The sequence below is a fragment of the Pleurodeles waltl genome, chromosome 4_1 (assembly GCF_031143425.1).
Source record: "Pleurodeles waltl isolate 20211129_DDA chromosome 4_1, aPleWal1.hap1.20221129, whole genome shotgun sequence".
NCBI classification, from domain to species: domain Eukaryota; kingdom Metazoa; phylum Chordata; class Amphibia; order Caudata; family Salamandridae; genus Pleurodeles; species Pleurodeles waltl.
In genome coordinates, this window is record NC_090442.1 from 917,846,585 (window position 1) to 917,871,732 (window position 25,148).

Below are 25,148 nucleotides of genomic sequence, written 5' to 3' on the forward strand. Positions count from 1 at the left end.
TTTGTATTTTTTTGTTGATATTCTATAACTCTCTGGTTTTCAGACCAGTTTTACAGGGAAGGGTGTGCACTGTGGTCAACAAACCAGTTCCTTCCTCTGAAACTGTGGTAGTCAGAAAAACTTACCTTTTGTTCGTTCGAATGTCATACTCAAACATCTGTCCTAATGACTCGGTATGTTTTTGAAGCATTTATTACAATAGTCTTTGAATTAGTACATACACCAGGACCAAAGAACATATAAAAGCAGATTGCTGTTATCACAGTGAGTATGAGAGTGAACAGAATAAATATTTATATCTTGGTTCACTGCACTAGATTCCCTTACTCCTACAACCAACCTTATCACTCTGTAACCACTACTCTAAGACTGTAAAAGTTATCTAATGTTTCCTGTGGGGAAAATGCTACAATTGTTGCTTTGCATCATATTTCAGCCAAACTCAGTTCGAACTCCATGACTCCAACTGTGGGTCTGTGCAGGACAGCAGCTGGTGCTCTGGAATCTCATGTTTCTATGGACACCTCTCGAACTTGAGAGGTCCCATTCCAGTGATTGTATAATAAAATGACCACTGCCTATTCTGACTGTTGGTGACCAGCAGAACAGTAATGTAATGGGAACTTCCATCAAGAAACAGTATCCTCTAACAGCGTCACCGATGTGCACACATCACTGTTATATCTCGTATATGTACCAGATGACCCTGTAAAGAAAGATATTCTAGGGCAGCTTGGCCAGACTCATGTCTCATATACTACTGTTAACTTAACAAGAAAGCTTTTGCTAAAACTGAATGTGCTCTTGGGCGCAATAACTGGAAAATTACATATTGAAACCAGACCACAGGGAATAACTAGAATCTGGCTAATGCTGAGCACTTTCTAAAGATGTAGTCTGGTGCAGGAATCCTTATCAAGCCCCATAGTGTCTGCGCCATCTCTAGTATGCCCCCTAGACACCAATATAGTGCCACCTCTTTGCTCTATCAGTGCTGGGGTTCCCAATGAGGAGCGTTTGTTGCTGATCCTAGCCTTGCCCTTTCGGGCAGGATATTCAGATGGTTATTTTGGGGGGAAGGGCAGAGGTGTCCCCCAGTCTCACTTCTATTTTCAATCAGTTTGAAAGTCCTTTCAAGACACCCTCCAAGCACACGTCTTGTAGAGCAGAATGTCAGAACCCACTAGAGGGCAGGATGAGCCAGCCAGCCTCGCTTGCACAGCAACTACCTCATCCAGCATGGATGTACGTGACTATTTAGTCTTGAGGGTACGAACAGCTAGTATCATCTACAGGTCTAAGTAAGGGTAGAGGTAAGGCCTGGTGGAGTGATTGTTGTTTGTGATGCTTCCAGAGGGCTAACTTAGACTAACAGGGGCAAGATCTCAAGGCCTCACTAGTTGTCAGTACTACGGTAGTCAGGGGAGGTGGGCGGGGGGAGTTTGGGTGCTGCAGCGTCCCCCTGAGCCCTCTAGAAATTCACAGCACCCCAGGATGAGGAGCATACCCCAAGAACCCACCGCTTAGGTCAAACTTGCCAGCTATCCTGCTGAGCCGTCCCATGCTCCATAGACTCCCAGCAGGCCAGGACTGCTGTAAAGGGGAAGATTTTGGGAAGGGGGAGGTCTCAGAGTGCTTTCACTCCTGGGAGTGGTAGATGTGCAGAAGGGGGAGAGGAGGAAGGTAGGGAAGGAGGTAGGAGGGCCACCCACATAACCAACCGCCTCAACAGGCAGTCCTTCTGTGGAACTAAACTACAAGCAGATGGGGGCTCTTTGATCCAGTGGTGGCCTGCCTCTAAATGGGGTGGCCTCAAGTGCAGCTGAACTGCAGTGTTAGTCCATGGTATCCATTTTTTGGCAGCAGAACTTAACTCTAACAGGTGACCCGCCTTTGTTCCATGCTCACTCAGCTTACTCGCTATCCATGCAGGTGTCGCTTCAGCCGTCGCCCCATGAACACTGGCTCGGCCGATGTAGGTGGATAATGATCGAGCCCAGATTGGGAACTCACTTTCTTGTGTCCACCACGTAGCCACGCCACACCTTCTCCTTTTCCCGTTCCCACCCACCCTAAGTACCAAATTTGATTAATATGTTCAATTCTCCTATAATTTTCCTTTTCTTTTTTAGGATCCGACTCTGCACCAACATTTCTGAAAGTGAAGTTGCTCGAGCTAAGAATCTATTAAAGACAAACATGCTTCTCCAGCTTGATGGTAACTTTGACTTTTTGAATGGCAAACATGTATAGTGGTAATTAACTTTAAGGTTCAAATGTGGCTTGTTTCTTTTTTCAGGCTCTACCCCTATCTGTGAGGACATTGGTAGGCAGATGCTGTGTTATAACCGCAGAATTCCACTTCCTGAACTTGAAGCAAGGATTGAAGTGAGTCCACATGACTAACATTAGTCATTATTACACCTACTGTTCTAGAACGGCTACATAATATCCTGTTCTTTTGAACAGTGTTGGACAGAAATGCACAATAGCTTTGCTCATTGCAGTCTTTCAGGTAGTACATTTATTTTAAGCATTGCAGAGAATTATGTATGGTGGAACAGTTCAACTTTTCGTCAAGGCGGTATGGGAGATGAGCTCTGCCAGACAGAAATTCCATTTACAGAAAGTAGGTCGGAAACCACAGCATCTCTCACTATTGAGCAATTAGTGGAATCTAGTAATTCTAAATGACAGAATAATCACTCTAATATCATATGCTGTGACAGATCCAATGGGTCACAAATATGGCTGAAAGCTCTTAGTCATTGGTTATAGAGCACCAGGTTTTGCCTTGTAGCACGTCTGAACATTTTTATGTAAAAACCATGAGCAGTTGTTGGTCATGACTCCAAATGATTTGGAAGAAAGGGACACACATGTAGACTACTTCTTTGGTTTAAGAACTGTCGGAAACCAGGCTTTTTATAGGTTGTCCCCCCACGTTTTGCCCCCATCTGAACTATGAGATGCTGGTGTTCGACTCCAACTGTGGACTGGGTCCCTGCTAACCAGGGCCCAGTGCCAGTGTTCTTTCCACTAAAAGAAAAAAATGGTCTAATTGTGTAGAATTGGCACACACTTCAGCAGACCTGAGTCCCTAGTAAACTGTACCTCTGGTACTTAGGGCATGGGTACTAAAGAGAGTCCCTAAGGGCTATAGCATCTATTATGCCACCCTAAGGGAGCTCCCCGCAAATTACACACAGACTGTCATTGCATGGTACACTCACTGTGTTCCATGCCGAAGTCACCGCATATAATATATGTAAATCACCCCTACAGCAGGCCATATAGCCCTAAGGCAGGGTGCATTATATTACATGTGAGGGCATATCTGCATGAGCAGATATGCCCCTGTGAGGGCCAGCTCCATTACTAGATGGTACAAGTGAACAGGGAGAAGCCATCTTAAATATATGTACTGGGCACTGGTCATTACGAGTCCCCCAGCTACATGATGGCTTTACTGAAACCTATGGTATTTGGTATCAACCATCTCATCTTAATAAATCCATACTGATGCCAGTATTGGATTTATTATGACATCCACCGAGAGGGAACCTTAGAAGGGCCCCTGAAACCTACTAGTCTTTTAGTGTGCTGGCTGGCTGGTCTTTTCCACAAGTTTCTGACCCTCTGTAGATGGGAGCCAGTGCCCTCTGAGGTCAGGAAGCAATGCCTGCTCCAGAGAAGGTGTTCTCACCTCCTCCAACAGGATGGCTTGTAAATCTGCATACCAAGGCCAGGGACTTCAAAGCCCCTGCCAACTTTGATATGCAACTCCAGCTTCCTCTAGTCCTGGAGAATGCCACCCCCTGCTCTGAGGCCCATTTGGCACCATGACGTGCAGGAAATTAGCTATGCAGTAGGCATGTTGCACCTCTGGGCTAGTCACACCCTTACGGTGCGCTGCCTGATGTGCTCCACAAAAGAAGGGTTCCACCATCTTGTTTTTTGTGAAACTAGGAATTCTGGGACAGGGTAATGCCCACTTCCCACACGAAGTTGTCATATAGAGGGTGTAGTCACCCCAGGGGTAAGTAGCCCATTGGCTACTAGCCTACACTCCCCTAAATTCAATATTCAGGTGAACCCTTGATACCAGGAATTCAGATTCGCCTTACTACAAAAAGGACAAACAAGCTGAAGAAGCAAGAACTATGGACCAGCTGTGGACTTAGCACAAAACCCTGCCTGCTCCTGTCCCAACACTTGTAAAGACCCAGTTGTCCTGCAGCTGTGCATTCGCCCAGAGCCTTGGAGAACTGCGAGCACTTCGCCCACTAGACAGCATCTCCCTTGGAGTGGAGGAGCCCCTTCCCTGCATCAGCAGACAACAACTACGACTGCCCGGTTCTCTGTTTTGCTGACCATGGAGTCCACTGAGGGAGCAACTCACCAGGAAGAGAATCCCATCTGTCCAGGAGTGCAGCCCCATTGACCTATCCAGTTTTTGAGACTCTGAACCTGCCTGGAACCTCCCTGCAACAATACCCCGGGGTACCATAACCAGTTGTGAACACCAAGGCTTGTTTGTGTTCAGCCAGAACACCACGCCACCAAAATTTACCTGCATGGCGAGGGACTTTCAGAGAGGCCAGCTCCACAACAGAAGTCATCTTGCTATGTTTCTTCCCCTTCTTCAGTAAGTGCACTGAGAACTGTGAAAGCCTCAAACTTACCGACCGGCGGGACAAAACACCTCTGCACCCGAGCTCCCCAGCCCAGGCTCATGTAAGTCGATGGTGTCTCTGTGGTCCTGAGACCCTCACAAGCTGCGCCCCTCTTTGGGTTCTGCCATACTGGTCACCCAGTCCTTGTTTGCAGCCTCTTTCCTACAGGTACTTTTCCAATGTGATTTTAGCATGTAGCGTCCGAGGCTACCACTGTTGGAAGTCCCTCTGCAGCCGGACACACCAGGACAGGTCAACCCAAACTGTTGGTGGTTTCTGCGACCTTGGCACCTACTTATATTAAGTCCAGAAGAACAGTCCTGTAAGTCGTTTGCAGGTGACCCTATGCAGTGTATGTTTCTCCCAAAGGATAACTTACCCGTGTTTAAGGCTCATGCCTCTAATCTGACCGCTGTATTTTCTGTGTTTCTGAAAATCGCTAACTCAAAGTACTTGCCTGATCCTGAAGATTTTGGTGTCTAAATTAATATAAAAATCTGTGTTCTAAAGTAGGGGATTTCCATGTATAGTCCTAAGCCCTTAATAGTCCCGCCAAATGTGCGGGGGCCCCGGAGCACTTTTTCACTATATATCTTCTTAAGTGCAGATGTTCGCCTTTCGTCGGGAAGGCCTGCAGAGTCACTTTAGAGATTAAAATTATTATGCAGCCTATAGGAACAGGCTACAGTGGCTCAACTACTCATCTTGCACTTAAAGAAAAGGGGACAGGAGATTAAATATGTATATAATTTCATATTTTTGCAAAAACAGCATACATGTCTTTCACATGAAAGAGTGGAGAGATGAAGTAAGGCAGGGCTGTGTAGCTCAAAAGGCTGCCTTTATAGGAGTTGAAATAGAGGCTGTACCTTTAAGAACTCGGAGACCATCAGTATCCCATCATGCTGAGCAGGTGGCAGTTGCTTCAGTTCTTTTTTTCTGGCTCCTCCTGACAGGATCCTGGAGCATTGAGCTCAGCCAATTTTTGGCTTTTTTCTTCTTCAAGAAAATGCACCTCTGAATTTTAGTGACAACAGATACATTTGACGACTTTGGTCTCTCCCTACCTTTCACTGTCAATTTCTGACCGGAATTTGCATTTTTGTCCTAAAAAATGCCATCTCTTTTTGATAAGTGCCCAGACTGGGAGGAAAAAGGACAAGACAGATACTCACATAGTATGTATTCTCTGTCTTCCAGATACTCGTGTTCCTGACACTTGCCATATTTGCAGGAACTTTTCAAGCTGCACCCTTCGCTACAGGGAGAATATTTGCCTTCAGGGTTTCAGAGGAGTGGGGAAAGCAGAAGATGCAATCTGTAGGTGGGGCCTCAGGCTGAGAGAGGGTCAGTCCTGTACCTGGGCTCCGTCATCTGTCTCTGGAGGGCGTGCCAAACAGAAAAGGACTGAAAAACGTCATTGGTAGACGTCAAGAACATCAACGTCGAGAAGAGATACAGCGCTGACGTGTTCACCGTCTATCCATGGATCGACATTGGGGAAGCATTGCAGATTGACGTCAAGACAGTGGGCACCAACGCTGATGACAACACAGTCAACCCACAGACATTGTTTGACATTGAGGAACCTAAGGTCACCTCGCCGTTTGCCAATCGAGATCTTTATCGGCATTGACACATCACCGTCGATCAATGGCGACATCAAGATAGACGTGGAGACACTCTTGGTTGCTGTCAAGGCAGACACTGACATTGAGACATCCATATTGTTCGCCATCAAGGGGAAGATCAATGTTGACGGAGCGTGGATGATCGACATTGAGAACTATTTCCGCCTCCTCCAGGTTTCAGAAAGTGTGCATAAAAAAGAGACTGATCTACAGTTTGCCAGACTGAGTATTCTGGCACCTATTTCCCGGCACAGGATGCACCAGCTGATCCTCTGACAGCACCATCTCTGCTTTCTCCTCCACAGCCTGCTCTGCCTCCACCACCTACAGCACCAAATCCCAGGATGCCTGCTTCACTGCCACCAGTGCCTCTACCTTCTGCTAAGCCCCAGATCTTGTTTCTGTTCTCATTATCAATCATGTCACTGCTCCAAACACCGTCAACACAGTTCAAGGTGCTCATCTGCATTGTTAAGATGCTCACACCATCAGCCCAATTCAGGAAGGTCTTGAACCTGGCACACCATTGAGACCTCCACTACAAGTACTAGGAGATATTCACAACCCTCTCAGACTTCCCATCTCTATGCATTTCACCGGTGGATGACATTTCTACCTTTGAACAAGTTCCGGTCAGGGGTGCTAACAAATTAAACATTCCGATGTCCACTCTAACACCTACAACATTGGTCATCTTCGAGACCATGCAACATAGGGCAGCCTTATTTCCTTGGCTACCTCTACTGCCAGGTCTCTTAGAAACTGAGATGGACCTCTTCTTAACCCCATCATCGTCAAGCCAGCTCCATCAAGACTTCAGAAGAAGTACGGTCCACCAGACCAGGACCTGGCCTTCCTATTTACAGACCCACCGCCAGACTCTGTTATTGTAGTGGCTGCAAAGAAGCAACATGACCCTACTCCTAATTCCACAGTTCCACTGGACAAAGAGAGTTGCAAACTAGACTCTGTGGGTCGGAAGGTCTGCAATTCTGCAGCCACCACAATGAAGGCTGCAAGCGCCACTGCCTTATTAGGCAGATCTAGCAGAGCCCTCTGGGAATCACTTCAACAATTCACCAAGCACCTCCCCAGAGACGAGAGAGGACTTCCTCACGGAAGGACTAATGGTTTCCAATCAAGTCCTTAGTGCAACAGTGGATTCCTCTTTACTGTTGGTGCACAAATACTGCCACAGCGTCTCTCTTGGAAGGCATTCTTGGCTTCGTCTTACCCTCTTAAGCCTGAATCACAACAGAGAATCCTTATTTTACCGTCTTCCTGTCCACTCTTTTCTTACTGATGATGAGATGACGAGGACGAAGGTGGAGATGGAGACGCTAAAAGCTGTTGGCCTAGAGAAACCTAAAGAGCCAAAAAAAATCTTTCAGACGATTCCAACACGGTTTCTCTTCACAGAGAGTTCAAACCCCTCGTTGGTATCAGGGTTGCCAACAATCTGGTACACACTCCCAACATTACCAACGTTCCTACCAGCGCTATGAGAAAAAGTAGGCTAGAGGAGAAGTTCAAGTCAGCGATCTGCTCAGGGAGGCAAACAACCAGGATCAAAACACTGAATCATTTCTTTCCCTTCTTCTGTTATCCACTCCGGTAGGGGGAAGCATCCAACATTATCTGAAAGAGTGGCAAAACAACATCACACAAGACGCCTGGTTTCTAAATATTGTTCGCAATGGATACTGTCTCATATTAAGCAGTCCTCCACTGTCAGTTCCTCCCAAACCATCAAGATTCCAACTTCCCCAATTACAAGCGGAGGTAGACATCTTCTTACAGAAGCAGGCAGTGGAGCCTGTTCCTCCTCACCAACGAGAAACGTGAATCTGTTCCAGGTACTTTCTTGTCAAAAAGAAAGACTGGAACAAATTCAGACTCATTCTCGACCTCAAAACCGCCAACAAATGGATTCGTCGAGAAATGTTCCGGATGCTGGCATTACATTAGGTTTATCCCCAACTACACCAAGGGGACTGGCTCTGCTCCATCGACCTTCAAGACGCATACTTTCATATACCAGTAGGCAGAAAGTATTGAAAGTTCTTGAGGTTCACATTGGGGCACAACCATTAAGTACCAAGTGCTTCCATTTGGCCTGAAATCAGCACCCAGGACATTTGCCAAATGCATGGCAATAATCACTGCCCATCTGCGAACACACAAAGTATTCATCTACCCATATCTAGACGATTGGCTAATCAAGACGTCCACGTATCAGGACGCTCAGCGTCTCTACAGTTGGACTTGCGAGCTCCTACAACATCTAGGCCTCCATGTCAACCATGCAAAGTCCACTTCTGTCCCAGTACAACTCATACACTATCTGGGGGCCTCCATCAACACCCTCCAAGCAAGCGTGTTTCCTCCTTCAGAGAGATGCTTATCAATCATTCGGAAAGATCAAGCGCTCATGAAAACTTCACATCCAACAGTAGGAACAGTATCTTCTCTCCTCAGCTTGATGGCCTCCTGCATAATTCTCACACCGAATGCTCCTTTCCACATGAGACCCCCCCCCCTACAGGAATGCCTTGAGGACCAGTGGGATCAACTGACAGGCATGTGGAACGACAACATTTAGCTATCCCATCACGCAAAGCTGTCCTTGAAATGGGGAGGGCTCTCCGACCAATCTCCTGCGAGGTACACTATTCCACCAGGAGATTCCATCCCAGACCATAGTCACATGTGTCTCTCTAGTAGGATAGGGAGCCCAGATGGACCACCTCAAAATTCAGGGCAAGCGGTCGCAGAGAGAATCAACATATCACATTAGTCTCCTAGAGCTGTGAGCAGTCCATCTGCCACTGAAGGCGTTTGATCCATCATTCAACTTTGACTCCCTACTTGATCAGACGGACAATACAATAATCATGTACTACCTCAACAAACAGGGAAGGATAAGGGTCAGGCCCTTAACTCACAAAGCCCAAACAAACTGGAAATGGCTTCTGGCTAGAGACCTCTCAATCACTGCGACTCACCTTCCAGGGGTGCAAAACGCTCTACCCAATTTTCTCAGCAAACTCCTCCAAGAAAACCCTAAATGGGTCTTAAAAGACTGTCATTCAAGACATCTTTCAACGGTGGGGAACCCCAGCCATCGACTTGGTTGCCACCGTAGAAAACAGCAAATGCCAAAGCTTCACATCGGGGTACTTCCAACCAGGGACACTGGGGAATGTCCTATGGATCAATTGGTCCGGCACATTTCTCTGCGCTTTTCCTCAGACTCCCCTAATCTCGGCATTCCTCATCCAGCTGTCCCACTCGAGAGCCAAGATGATACTCATAGCTCTGGTGTGGCCAAAACCATGTTGGTTCACAGACCTCCTTCCCACTTGTCATTCCGTCACATCTCAAGCTCCCATGCAGACCAGATCTACTGATGAAATTTGGAGGCCAGATGGTGCACCCCAACATCTCCTCTTTGAATTTGGAAGCATGGCTCCTGAGCTACTGTAATATGGACATTCAAATCTGCTGCAAGACTGCATGGAGATCTTCAGAGACAAAGCAGCCTTCCACACGCTCTGCATATGCCTTCAAATGGAAGAGGTTTTGCATATGGTGTTTATCTAAGAACGAGGTCCCTACCACTTGCCGGGAAGATGTCATTCTTCCATACATACTCCATTTGGCATAATCTGGCATGTAATTCTCTTCTATAAAGGTTCACCTGGCAGCTCTTACTGTCTACAGAAAATGTCCTTCACAAACCTCTTTTTTCAGAATCCCAGCCATCAAGGATTTTCTAGAGGGTCTCAAAAAGCATTTTCCTCCCATTAGGTGCCCTTCTAATCCATGGGGCCGGGGCTCAATGTAGTCCTTTCACGCTTCATGCAGAAACACTTTGAACCCATACACAAGGCCTCTCTTCAACACCTGTCTTGGAAAACCGCTTTCCTTGTGGCGCTCACAGCTGCCGCAGGGTTAGCAAGATCTATGGACTCTATTCGCATGAACCATACACCATATTTCATTCTAGCAAAGTGCTCATGAGGACTCACCCGAAATTCCACCCTTAGGTGGTTTTGGACTTCCATGTCAAGCAGGCAATCTCTTTGCCAACATTGTTTCAGAATCCGTATTACTCCAGCGGAAAGAACCCTCCATTCCCTGGATGTAAGACGAGTTCTGAAATTCTAGTTTGACAAAACAAAGGGCATTCGTGTTTATCAACTGTTGTCCCATTGGTACAGGCTTTGCTACCTTTAAGCGATCGATTTTACGATAGATAGTCTCATATATTTACCTGTGCTATCGAAAGGCTAACAAAACACTCTCTGCTAGACCAAAAGCGCACTCTACCAGAGGAAAAATGACTACTACCACTTTACTGCGCAATATTCCTATTCCAGAGATTTGCGAAGCAACCTGGAAATCAGTTCATACATTCACTAAGCATTACTGCCTAGATTTGGATGCTAGAGCAGATGCTCAAGTAGGGCAGGCTTCCCTCAGAAACCTATTTGTTTAAATTGACCAGTCCATCCTCTATCTCCTCCTCCGCACTGTGTAGGGATGGGCTTTCTATTCTATTCAGTGATATATATAGATATATATATATGTTTGATGGCATGTGTAGCTGCAGATACACATGCTGTGCACATCCCGCCATCTGGTGTTGGGCTCGGAGTGTTACAAGTTGTTTTTCTTCGAAGAAGTCTTTTCGAGTCTCGAGACCGAGGGACTCCTCCCATTTCGACTCCATTGCGCATGGGCGTCGACTCCATCTTAGATTGGTTTTTTTCCGCCATCGGGTTCGGACGTGTTCCTTTTCGCTCCGTGTTTCAGGTCGGAAAGTTAGTTAGAATCTCGGAAAAATCGTCGGTATTGTTTGCGTTCGGTATCGGGTTAGTTACAACAGATCGACACCGAATTAAGAAGAGCTCCGGTGGCCCTTCGGGGTTTTTTCGATCCCCGTCGGGGCCACGTGTCTCTTCAAGGCTGATGGAACGGACCCCATTCCGCTTCTGTCCAAAATGCCATAACAAGTATCCATCTACAGATCAACATCTGGTCTGTAACTTGTGTTTGTCACCAGAACACAAGGAGGATACTTGTGAGGCCTGTCGAGCGTTTCGTTCCAGGAAGACACTCAGGGACCGAAGAGCAAGAAGACTGCAAATGGTGTCGGCGCCGACAGGACAAGGGCGTTTCGAGGAGGAGGAAGAAACATTCTCCACCCAGGATTCGGACTCTGAGGAGATCGATCTCGAGGAAACGCCGAAAACCGTGAGTAAGACGTCGAAACAAAGAACTCACGAGAAGACCGCTAAAGCCCAGGGGACGCCACCGCCAACAGGCCATGCCTTAACCCGAAAAATAGGGGACCGTTCATCGGCACCGAAAAAGGGCGAGCTGGTGTCGAAGTCATCCGACTCCGGTTGCGATACCGGCACACAGCAATCTCGGGCCCGAGATAGTGGCTCAGAGAAGATTCGGCACCGAGACAGCGGCACCGAAACGGGTCGGCACCGAGAGAGCACGACGCTGAAAGTAAAGAAGGTTTCGTCGGAGCCGAAAAAAGCAGCCGAAAAAGTTTTGGTACCGAAACAGCCGGCCTCGGAACCGAAAACAAGTTCCTACACTGAGGAACAAGGACTGTCCACACAAATGAAGACACATAGATTTGGACAGGAATTAGAGACAATAGAGCCAGATCACACAAGAGAGACGGCTCTTTATTCAAAAAGATACAGGGAAGATCAGCACTCTTCCTCCAGTCAAAATGAAACGCAAGCTTGCCTTCCAAGACCAGGACAAACAGCCACACGCAAAGGTGGCTAAACAAGTAACATCGCCACCATCCCCACATCACTCTCCGCAACCATCACCGGTAGCCATTCCACCAATGTTGCAATCCCCAACTCATACAGGAATGAGTCAAGATGACCCTGACGCATGGGACCTTTATGACTCACCAGTGTCAGATAATAGTCCGGAATGCTATCCAGCTAGACCATCGCCACCAGAGGATAGTACAGGCTACGCACAGGTGGTGTCAAGAGCAGCGGCATTTCATAATGTCAGCCTTCATTCAGAGCCCATTGAAGACGACTTTCTTTTTAATACACTGTCGTCCACACACAGCCAATATCCGAGTCTTCCTATGCTACCCGGAATACTAAAACACTCCAAACAAGTGTTTGAAGAGCCTGTTAAAGGGAGAGCCATTACTCCAAGAGTAGAGAAAAAATATAAACCGCCACCAACAGACCCAGTGTACATTACACAACAGCTAACACCAGACTCTGTTGTGGTGGGAGCAGCGCGCAAAAGAGCCAACTCTCATACTTCAGGAGATGCACCACCTCCAGATAAAGAAAGTCGAAAATTCGATGCTGCAGGCAAAAGGGTGGCGGCACAGGCAGCAAACCAGTGGCGTATTGCAAATTCGCAAGCTTTGTTTGCCAGATATGATAGGGCCCATTGGGATGAGATGCAACACTTTATTGAACATTTACCCAAGGAGTTCCAAAAAAGAGCGCAGCAAGTAGTAGAAGAAGGACAGAGTATCTCCAATAATCAGATACGGTCAGCAATGGATGCTGCAGACACAGCTGCTAGAACTGTCAACACAGCAGTAACAATAAGGAGACATGCATGGCTGCGTACATCAGGATTTAAACCAGAGATACAGCAAGCTGTGCTGAATATGCCATTCAACGGACAGCAGTTGTTTGGGCCGGAGGTGGACACTGCGATCGAAAAACTTAAGAAAGACACTGACACGGCCAAAGCCATGGGCGCACTCTACTCCCCACTGAGCAGAGGCACATTTCGAAAGACACAATTTTGAGGAGGGTTTTGAGGGCAAACCACAGAAGCCACAACCTCACAAACAAAGCCCACTTACCAGAGCCAGTATCAGCAGGGAGGTTTTCGGGGACAATATAGAGGGGGACAATTTCAAAGGAATAGAGGAAAGTTCCAAAGTCCCAAAACTCCTCCAAACAAGCAGTGACTTCAAGGTCACAAATCTCCAACACATAACACCTGTTGGGGGGAGACTAACCAAGTTTTACAAACATTGGGAGGAAATAACAACAGACACTTGGGTCTTAGCAATTATCCAGCATGGTTATTGCATAGAATTTTTCAAATTCCCTCCATACGTCCCACCGAAAACACACAATATGTCAAAACAACATATAGATCTTCTAGGACTAGAAGTTCAGGCATTGCTACAGAAAGAAGCAATAGAATTAGTACCAAAACAACAAATAAACACAGGAGTTTACTCCCTGTACTTTCTGATACCCAAAGAACATTAAATACCTACATCAAATCAGATCACTTTCACATGGTTACATTACAAGACGTAATCCCACTGCTCAAACAACAAGACTACATGACAACACTAGACCTAAAGGATGTATATACCAATACATCCTTCACACAGAAAGTACCTAAGGTTTGTATTCCAAGGGATACATTACCAATTCAAAGTGTTGCCATTCGGAATAACAACTGCACCAAGAGTTTTTACAAAATGCCTGGCAGTAGTAGCTGCACATATCAGAAGGCAGCAAATACATGTGTTCCCGTACCTAGACGATTGGTTAATCAAAACCAACACGCTAAGACAGTGTTCACAACACACAAAATATGTCATAGAAATCCTCCACAAACTAGGTTTCTCAATCAACTACACAAAGTCACACCTTCTGCCGTGTCAAACACTGCAATACTTGGGAGCGACAATCAACACAGCAAAAGGGATTGCCACTCCAAGTCCACAAAGAGTTCACACATTTCACAATGTAATACAGACCATGTATCCAAAACAAAAGATACAAGTCAAACTGGTGATGAAACTACTAGGCATGATGGCTTCATGCATAGCCATTGTCCCAAACGCAAGGTTGCACATGCGGCCCTTACAACAGTGCCTAGCATCACAATGGTCACAAGCACAGGGTCAGCTTCTAGATCTGGTGTTGATAGACCGCCAAACATACATCTCGCTTCAATGGTGGAACAGTATAAATTTAAACCAAGGGCGGCCTTTCCAAGACCCAGTGCCACAATACGTAATAACAACAGATGCTTCCATGATAGGGTGGGGAGCACACCTCAATCAACACAGCATCCAAGGACAATGGGACATACAGGAAAGACAGTTTCACATAAATCACTTAGAACTGTTAGCGGTATTTCTAGCGCTCAAAGCATTTCAACCCATAATAAGCCACAAACACATTCTTGTCAAAACAGACAACATGACAACAATGTATTACCTAAACAAACAGGGAGGGACACACTCGGCACAGTTGTGTCTCCTAACACAGAAAATATGGCATTGGGCGATTCACAACCACATTCGCCTAATAGCACAATTTATTCCAGGAATTCAGAACCAGTTAGCAGACAATCTCTCTCGGGATCACCAACAGATCCACGAATGGGAGATTCACCCCCAAATACTAAACACTTACTTCCAAATTTGGGGAACACCACAAATAGATCTATTTGCAACAAAGGAAAACTCAAAATGCCAAAACTTCGCATCCAGGTACCCACAAGATCAGGCTCAGGGCAATGCGTTATGGATGAGCTGGTCAGGGATATTTGCTTACGCTTTTCCCCCTCTCCCACTCCTTCCATATCTAGTAAACAAATTGAGTCAAAACAAACTCAAACTCATACTAATAGCACCGACATGGGCAAGACAACCTTGGTACACAACACTACTAGACCTCTCAGTAGTACCTCTTGTCAAACTACCAAACAGACCAGATCTGTTAACACAACACAAACAACAGATCAGACATCCAAATCCAGCATCGCTGAATCTAGCAATTTGGCTCCTGAAATCCTCGAATTCGGACACTTAGACCTCACACAAGAATGTATGGAGGTCATAAGACAAGCTAGGAAACCTACCACTAGACACTGCTATGCAAATAAGTGGAAAAGATTTGTTTATTACTGCCATAATAATCAAATTCAACCCTTACACGCATCTGCCAAAGATATAGTAGGATACTTACTACAATTGCAAAAGTCAAAGCTAGCTTTCTCTTCAATAAAGATACATCTTACCGCAATTTCAGCTTACCTGCAAATTACGCACTCAACTTCATTATTTAGGATACCAGTCATAAAAGCATTTATGGAAGGCCTAAAGAGAATTATACCACCAAGAACACCACCAGTTCCTTCATGGAACCTCAACATTGTCTTAACACGACTCATGGGTCCACCTTTTGAGCCCATGCACTCTTGTGAAATGCAATACTTAACATGGAAAGTTGCATTTTTGATTGCCATCACATCTCTAAGAAGAGTGAGTGAAATTCAAGCATTTACCATACAAGAACCATTTATTCAAATACACAAGCATAAAGTAGTTCTACGGACAAATCCAAAAGTTTTACCAAAAGTGATCTCACCGTTCCACTTGAATCAAACGGTAGAATTACCAGTGTTCTTCCCAAAGCCAGATTCTGTAGCTGAAAGAGCACTGCATACATTAGACATCAAAAGAGCGCTAATGTACTACATTGACAGAACAAAACTAATTCTAAAAACAAAACAACTATTTATTGCTTTCCAAAAACCTCATACAGGAAATCCAATTTCAAAACAAGGCACACTCAACCAGAAAGAAAGGTGCTACCATGGCCTTTCTAGGAAATATTCCAATGAACGAAATATGTAAGGCAGCAACATGGTCTACGCCTCATACATTTACCAAACACTACTGTGTAGATGTGTTAACTGCACAACAGGCCACAGTAGGTCAAGCTGTACTACGAACATTATTTCAAACAACTTCAACTCCTACAGGCTAAACCACCGCTTTTGGGGAGATAACTGCTTACTAGTCTATGTACAGCATGTGTATCTGCAGCTACACATGCCATTGAACGGAAAATTTCACTTACCCAGTGTACATCTGTTCGTGGCATTAGTCGCTGCAGATTCACATGCGCCCACCCGCCTCCCCAGGAGCCTGTAGCCGTTTAGAAGTTGATCTTGAACATTTGTAAATTTGTAAATATATTACTTTAAACTTCATTATGTACATACGTATTCACTCCATTGCATGGGCACTATTACTAGCATACACAACTCCTACCTCACCCTCTGCGGGGAAAACAATCTAAGATGGAGTCGACGCCCATGCGCAATGGAGTCGAAATGGGAGGAGTCCCTCGGTCTCTTGACTCAAAGACTTCTTCGAAGAAAAACAACTTGTAACACTCCGAGCCCAACACCAGATGGCAGGATGTGCACAGCATGTGAATCTGCAGCGACTAATGCCACGAACAGATGTACACTGGGTAAGTGACATTTTCCATATCTATCCTTATGAGAGAAGGAACAGTTTCTTACCTGTAACTCCAGTTGTCTCATAGGAGAATTTCCATAAGTCATAAGCAACGTCCCTCCTCCCGGGAGGAAGAGACAGAGGTCCACCAGTAGACTAATAACACAAGTCGCCACAAAAAGAACTGAAGCAACTGCCACCTGCTCAGCATGATGGCATACTGATGGTCTCTGAGTTGCTAAAGGTACAGCCCTTATTTTAACTCATATAATTGCAGCCTATGGGGCTACACTGCCCTGCCTTACTTCATCTCTCCACTCTACCATAAAAGGGTTTGTGAAAGACATTTATGCCATTTTTGCAAAAACATGAAATAATATTCATATTTAATCTCCTGACCCCTTTTAAGCGCAAGATGAGTAATGTGGCCATTGTAGCCTGTTCCTATAGGCTGTATAAGGATTTTTATCTCTTAGGTGACTCTACAGGCCTTCCCAAAGGCTAATATTTGTTTTTAAGAAGATATAGTGTGAAAAAGTGCTCCGAGGTCCCCACATGTTGGCGGGACTATTCAGTGCTTATGACTTAATATTGAAATTCCCCTACGAGAGAACCTGAGTTACAGGTAAGAAACTATTCCTTATTTTTCTAAATTGGTGTAGGATTTCCCTATTGAGTGTGTGTGCAAACAAATGCCCAACACTCCCCTCTGATAATCCTAAAGCTGCTCAACCATACTTCCAAAAATAGAGCACCTTAGGATTGTTAAAGCAAGCCTTGTGCGCTGATTTGGGATACCTGGACTCTGCCAAGTGCACCTCATTTTGGTAAACTATATAGAGAGCCAATTCCTACATTTGGTGGCACAGAGGTGAGATAATTGTTTCCATTAAGGAATAAACAATGGACTTAAGTCAAAAGTAATTTCTTTTGATTCTCAATTCTCCCCCCCCCCCCCCCCCCATATGAACTGTTAGGGCCTTGAGATAAGTCCACCAGTCAAACTAATATAAATTTAAAAAGTGTTTCAATTAGTTAGGCCTTAAAAGTCTGTTGTACAATTTATCTATTTTTTTAAAGTTACCAACTACTTTAAATATGTCAACCTCAGAGGAGAGAGTCGAGGAACTCAACATGGCACCTTACCTGCTAGTTAGTTTGAAGCAGTTAAAGGACCTCTGTAAGGCTTGAAGACTTCAAGCTGAACCGGTACCAACTACGGCACAGCTCCAGGAGTTGCTTGCCGAGTTTGACAAAGCCCAGGCAAGAGAAGAAAACACCTACAATATTGAGGAAGACCCAGTCAGTGTAAATGAGACTGTCAACAATGCTTTCCTTCCAATCCGCCAGAAAAAGAGGAAAACCATAGAAACCTGCTCCCTAAAACTGTATCTGAAGGTTGACCAGGCCCCTCTAGGCTCATAGATGACTAGAAGATCCAGACCAAGAGCTGGAGAGACTAACCAAAAGAGTAGCCATTGAGGCCAAAATCCCGATCATAGAAGAAGAAAGGGCTGAGTTGTGTCTATTACCCATGAATGCAGCAACAAAACAAGTAGGGAGAGAAAGGAATCTTTGACCTAAAATCCCCAAAGTGATTGTCCCAAAATATGTTGAAGGTAATGATATGACAATGGTTTACAGTCTTTGAGCGGGTTTGTAAAATGAGAAAGCTCAATCAAATGTATTGGGCCTCTCTTCTCTGGGAGCTTTTCTCAGACAAGTGCAGGGATAGACTCCTGACACTTAATGAGTAAGACGCTGTGTTCTCTGACCACATGAAGGATACCCTGATTGAGGGCTTTGGACTCACCACTGAGGATTACAGAATGAGGTTCAGGGAAACTCACAAAACCTCAAGTCAGTCCTGGGTGGATCTTGTTGACTTCTCAGTCAAAACACTAGGTGGCTGGATAAAAGGTAACAAGGTGCAGGATTATGATGGGCTTCATAATTTGATTATGAAAGAACACATTTTGAAAACTGTACACCAAACAAGTTACACCAGTATCTGGTAGATTCATCTCTTTCTAGTCCCAGGGAGCTGGCTAAGAAAGCTGATAAGTGGGTAAGGACAAGAGTACCCAAAATGTCCGGGGTTGGGGTGACTCTTAATAGGGGGGGGAAATCAGGCCCACAAAAGTCAGAGGACGGAGGTGGTAAGGCCACAAAAGAAACTCCCTCAGAACCCTAGATCCCTATAAAAAAAAAAAAAAAAAGCCTAGAAACCATCCCTCCTTGCTTCTGACAAGCAGGGGGACTCTGGATGCTCTGGATGTAAAAAGTTTTGGGATAATAGGGTGTGTGTTGATTGCTAACAGTCAGGTCACTATGTAGGTGACCTAGCCTGTTTCAAGAAGGTGGGTGCTGGTATCCTGATTTGTTCTGCAAGGTAGTTGATTTGACGAATTGGGAGCACATTCAAGAGCATGTCCATTTGGAAATGTTCCCTCTTGAATAAAGTGTTAACATATTGTTCTGCTTAGCTTCAAGCTAAGAGGGAATGATGCTAAAGAATGCAGCAATCTTAGCCTGAGTAATGAATTTATTGAGGCACTTCCCAGATCTCAATCGAGGGCATACAAAAATATTAACGTGAGCATTTAACTTGAATGCAGCAAAACAATGCAGATACTAAAATAATCACAGCAGTTGAATAATAATAGGCAGACAAAGTGCAATACATCGGCAATGAATATGTATCCAGTAAATATATATGTATATATTTATGCACTCACACAGCAATGCTAGATAATTAAGAATTAAAAATGCATAACCATGGGGATCGAATCCAACATCATCCTTGCCCTCGCCACTGTCAAGCTATGGAACCCTGGAGAGCTGAGACAGGAGTAAATATTCCCCAGTGGGACTCTGTTTTTCGAGGAGTGCGTCCACACTCAAAATAAGTTCCTTCCACCTCAGCGCCAAGCTTCCCCCACCTTATATACCTTAACCATGCCTAAAAGGAAGGTTCTGGTAACCTTCCCCCTCCCTTCGAGTAAGTTGTGAAATTCAAGCACTGGCTGTACTTGGTCTGTGTTGAAAGCACACATAAGAATTGGCCAGACATGAATGTGCATTCCCAAGACAGAGCCGTACCTTTCTCTGTTTTAAATATTCTCATCCTGGTACACTCTTATCACCTCTGCATCCCACATGATATGTTCCCTGCTCTGGTGAGAAGAGTGAAAATAAGTTCAATGTAGAAACAAAGCTGTGCGTGGAAAAATACCTGCGCCACTGATGTGACAGCATTTGAAGTTAAGCTAAGCACAACATGGAGTCAGTGGTCAAGATAAAATTAGTAATAGCATTACACATAAAGCGTACCTTGTCATAGAAAATGACGCATATGCTTATCGCTTAGCCTCTGGGATTCTTTATGCATTTTGGAAAGGGCGTTTTTGAAGGTGCTCACTACCTTTATCTCTGCTTTATCTCTGGTCAGCCATAGTTGGCTTGCTTTCATACAGATACACAAATGATCCAGTTATTCATGTTATTAACTGGGTCACCAGTTCTCTCAAGATGGATTAGTTTAATTCTCACAAATTGTGGGTGATGCTTGGCCAAGGGCAACATGTTATGGCTAAATGGTAGCAGTGAAAGCCCTAGGCCACCCTGTATGTGATAGCAAATTAGAGAGGTCTCTTAAATCCACCACAAATACTGACTGGTTTGTGTAGAAGTGTTTTAAACTGTTACTAAGCAGTTTCTGCCACACACATTCAATTAGGAAAGAGGGTAAGTCAAATTCTTTCATCTATTCTAGATGATAGTTCGAGGAGGGTAGAGCTGCTGGCTGTTTCTCAGCAAAATAGGTGAGTCTGTTTTCTTCTGTTTCCGACAGGTTAGTGGGTCTGAGACCTGAAGTCATGGAGTTGAGTTAGGATTTCACTTGTTCTTGTGGTTTGTGCTTTCATTCTTGCCTACTGAAGGTTTGAGCTAGGGCAGGAGTTTGTAAGCTCTTAGAAGCATGCAGCAGGTTTCCTCATGAAAAGGATGTTTGTCTGCTTCTGTAGTTGGGTTTTTTGTGGTTCAAAAGAATACGATACATAGCTAATGTAGAATTTCTTTGAACTAGGAAAAGAATAGCATGAGACAAGCCTTAACCCTACTACACCAAAGACAAGTGCCACAAAGGTCTTATCAAGCTTTGAAGCTGATTTCACAGAGGATGACATTGTCAAAGCACAACGACCTGATAGTCCCCTCTGATGGAATTTTAATAATGCTTTTAGAAATCATGGACACTGTTGGACCTGGTACTTTGTGCAGGGTTATCCCCAAACCTTTTGCTTTCTTCCTCCTTTTTTTCTGATATATTTTTTTTGTTGGCTTTAGGACTCTGGACACCTTACCACTGCTAACCAGTACTAAAGTGTATGCTTTCTGTCTAAAATGTATTGGTGATTGGTTTATCCACGATTGGCATATCTGATTTACTAGTAAGTCCCTAGTATAGTACACCATGTGTGCCCAGGGCCTGTAAATAAAATGCCACCAGTGGGCCTGCAGCACTGATTGTGCCACCCACATGAGTAGCCCTGTAAACATGCCCCAGACCTGCCGCTGCAGTGTCTGTCAGCAGTTTTAAACTGCCATTTCAACCTTGCAAGGGCACCCACTTGCCAGGCCCAAACCATCTCTTTTACTCTGTGTAAGTCACCAATAAGGTAGGCCCAAGCAGCCCCCTGGGCAGGGTGGAGTGTATTTAAAAGGTAGGACATGTACTGGTGTGGTTTACGTGTCCTGATTGTGAAATACTACTAAATTAGTTTTTCACTACTGCAAGGATGACCTCTCCCATACGGTAACATGGGGATTGTCTTGAAATATCTTTTAAATATAATTTCCCATTGGGAGTAGATGGAGAAATGGAGTTTCCCAAGGTACTTTACCTGGGGGTCCGTGTGACTCTGTGACCGGCCCGCACTCCCTCACGAGTGGTGTCGGACTGTTTAGAGCAACTCCGTCAAGATGCCTTGAGAGCCCTAGTTGGAGCTGTACTAAGATTTAATCTTTGAAAATTCATATCTTTACTTGTGTATGTTGGATTTGTGTTGTTTTTGGTCTTTTTTGTTTACTCAGGTAAATATGGGCTATTTTCTGAACTTGTGTGCATGTGTGTGTGTGTTGGTGGGTTATACACACACAAATACTTTACTCATTGCCTCTGAGATAAGTCTGACTGCTTTACCAAAGGGGTGAGCAGGGTTTATTTTAGCTGTGTGGCTCCCTTATCCTGACTGGAGTGAGGGTCCCTACTTGGAAAGGGTGCAAACCACTGCCAATTAGAAACCCCAGTTCTAACAGACACTAAAACTTATTTACCTTACATGCACCACCAGAATCTTTTTTTAACTCAACAGTGCACTCCTGCAACAGCAAGGCAATTATATGCAACAAAAATGTCCATTCCATATCTCTGGTATACACATTAGAATTCCAGCAACTATAGTAGCCATCCGCTTTGATCCAGTTTTACGATGTGATACGCCCAGACCAATCAGGTTCTGTTAAAGAGTATCCACTTTTGACATGACACTTGTAAAGAAATGGCTCCCTGTTGCAGTTACCCCCCACTTTTTGCCTGATACTGATGCTGACTTGACTGAGAAGTGTGCTGGGACCCTGCTAACCAGGCCCCAGCACCAGTGTTCCTTCACCTAAAATGTACCATTGTATCCACAATTGGCACACCCTGGCATTCAGATAAGTCCCTTGTAACTGGTACTTCTAGTACCAAGGGCCCTGATGCCAAGAAAGGTCTCTAAGGGCTGCAGCATGTCTTATGCCACCCTAGAGACCCCTCACTCAGCACAGACACACTGCTTACAAGCCTGTGTGTGCTAGTGAGAACAAAATGAGTAAGTCGACATGGCACTCCCCTCAGGGTGCCATGCCAGCCTCTCACTGCCTATGCAGTATAGGTAAGACACCCCTCTAGCAGGCCTTACAGCCCTAAGGCAGGGTGCACTATACCATAGGTGAGGGTACCAGTGCATGAGCACTGTGCCCCTACAGTGTCTAAACAAAACCTTAGACATTGTAAGTGCAGGGTAGCCATAAGAGTATATGGTCTGGGAGTCTGTTTTACACGAACTCCACAGCACCATAATGGCTACACTGAAAACTGGGAAGTTTGGTATCAAACTTCTCAGCACAATAAATGCACACTGATGCCAGTGTACATTTTATTGTAAAATACACCACAGAGGGCACCTTAGAGGTGCCCCCTGAAACTTAACCAACTATCTGTGTAGGCTGACTGGTTCCAGCAGCCTGCCACACTAGAGACATGTTGCTGGCCCCATGGGGAGAGTGCCTTTGTCACTCTGAGGCCAGTAACAAAGCCTGCACTGGGTGGAGATGCTAACACCTCCCCCAGGCAGGAGCTGTGACACCTGGCGGTGAGCCTCAAAGGCTCACCCCTTTGTCACAGCCCAGCAGGGCACTCCAGCTTAGTGGAGTTGCCCGCCCCCTCCGGCCACGGCCCCCACTTTTGGCGGCAAGGCTGGAGGGAACAAAGAAAGCAACAAGGAGGAGTCACTGGCCAGTCAGGACAGCCCCTAAGGTGTCCTGAGCTGAAGTGACTCTAACTTTTAGAAATCCTCCATCTTGCAGATGGAGGATTCCCCCAATAGGGTTAGGATTGTGACCCCCTCCCCTTGGGAGGAGGCACAAAGAGGGTGTACCCACCCTCAGGGCTAGTAGCCATTGGCTACTAACCCCCCAGACCTAAACACGCCCTTAAATTTAGTATTTAAGGGCTACCCTGAACCCTAGAAAATTAGATTCCTGCAACTACAAGAAGAAGGACTGCCCAGCTGAAAACCCCTGCAGCGGAAGACCAGAAGACGACAACTGCCTTGGCTCCAGAAACTCACCGGCCTGTCTCCTGCCTTCCAAAGATCATGCTCCAGCGACGACTTCCAAAGGGACCAGCGACCTCGACATCCTCTGAGGACTGCCCCTGCTTCGAAAAGACAAGAAACTCCCGAGGACAGCGGACCTGCTCCAAGAAAGGCTGCAACTTTGTTTCCAGCAGCTTTAAAGAACCCTGCAAGCCCCCCGCAAGAAGCGTGAGGCTTGCAACACTGCACCCGGCGACCCTGACTCGGCTGGTGGAGACCCGACACCTCAGGAGGGACCCCAGGACTACTCTGATACTGTGAGTACCAAAACCTGTCCCCCCGGAGCCCCCACAGCGCCGCCTGCAGAGGGGAATCCCGAGGCTTCCCCTGACCGCGACTCTTTGAACCTAAAGTCCCGACGCCTGGGAGAGACCCTGCACCCGCAGCCCCCAGGACCTGAAGGACCGGACTTTCACTGGAGAAGTGACCCCCAGGAGTCCCTCTCCCTTGCCCAAGTGGAGGTTTCCCCGAGGAACCCCCCCCTTGCCTGCCTGCAGCGCTGAAGAGATCCCTAGATCTCCCATTGACTTCCATTACAAACCCGACGCTTGTTTCTACACTGCACCCGGCCGCCCCCGCGCTGCTGAGGGTGAAATTTCTGTGTGGACTTGTGTCCCCCCCGGTGCCCTACAAAACCCCCCTGGTCTGCCCTCCGAAGACGCGGGTACTTACCTGCAAGCAGACCGGAACCGGGGCACCCCCTTCTCTCCATTCTAGCCTATGCGTTTTGGGCACCACTTTGAACTCTGCACCTGACCGGCCCTGCGCTGCTGGTGTGGTGACTTTGGGGTTGCTCTGAACCCCCAACGGTGGGCTACCTTGGACCAAGAACTGAACCCTGTAAGTGTCTTACTTACCTGGTAAAACTAACCAAAACTTACCTCCCCTAGGAACTGTGAAAATTGCACTAAGTGTCCACTTTTAAAACAGCTATTTGTGAATAACTTGAAAAGTATACATGCAATTTTGATGATTTGAAGTTCCTAAAGTACTTACCTGCAATACCTTTCGAATGAGATATTACATGTAGAATTTGAACCTGTGGTTCTTAAAATAAACTAAGAAAAGATATTTTTCTATATAAAAACCTATTGGCTGGATTTGTCTCTTGAGTGTGTGTACCTCATTTATTGTCTTGTGTATGTACAACAAATGCTTAACACTACTCTTTGGATAAGCCTACTGCTCGACCACACTACCACAAAATAGAGCATTAGTATTATCTATTTTTACCACTATTTTACCTCTAAGGGGAACCCTTGGACTCTGTGCATGCTATTCCTTACTTTGAAATAGCACATACAGAGCCAACTTCCTACATTGGTGGATCAGCGGTGGGGTACAAGACTTTGCATTTGCTGGACTACTCAGCCAATACCTGATCACACGACAAATTCCAAAATTGTCATTAGAAATCGATTTTTGCAATTTGAAAAGTTTTCTAAATTCTTAAAAGACCTGCTAGGGCCTTGTGTTAGATCCTGTTTAGCATTTCTTTTAGAGTTTAAAAGTTTGTAAAAGTTTGAATTAGATTCTAGAACCAGTTTTAGATTTTTAAAAAGTATTCCAACTTTTAGAAGCAAAATGTCTAGCACAGATGTGACTGTGGTGGAACTCG

The 25,148-nt window shown here is 45.5% G+C and overlaps 1 protein-coding gene across 1 annotated transcript in view; it reads left to right on the plus strand.

Annotated features, from left to right (window-relative positions):
* Nucleotides 1–25,148, plus strand: part of PMPCB (peptidase, mitochondrial processing subunit beta) — a 221,121-nt gene that overhangs the window by 156,569 nt on the left and 39,404 nt on the right. Inside the window, exons 10-11 of the mRNA XM_069229689.1 lie at nucleotides 2,133–2,218; nucleotides 2,300–2,388. Coding sequence (XP_069085790.1) covers nucleotides 2,133–2,218; nucleotides 2,300–2,388 — 175 coding nt within the window. The remainder of the gene's footprint in view (nucleotides 1–2,132; nucleotides 2,219–2,299; nucleotides 2,389–25,148) is intronic.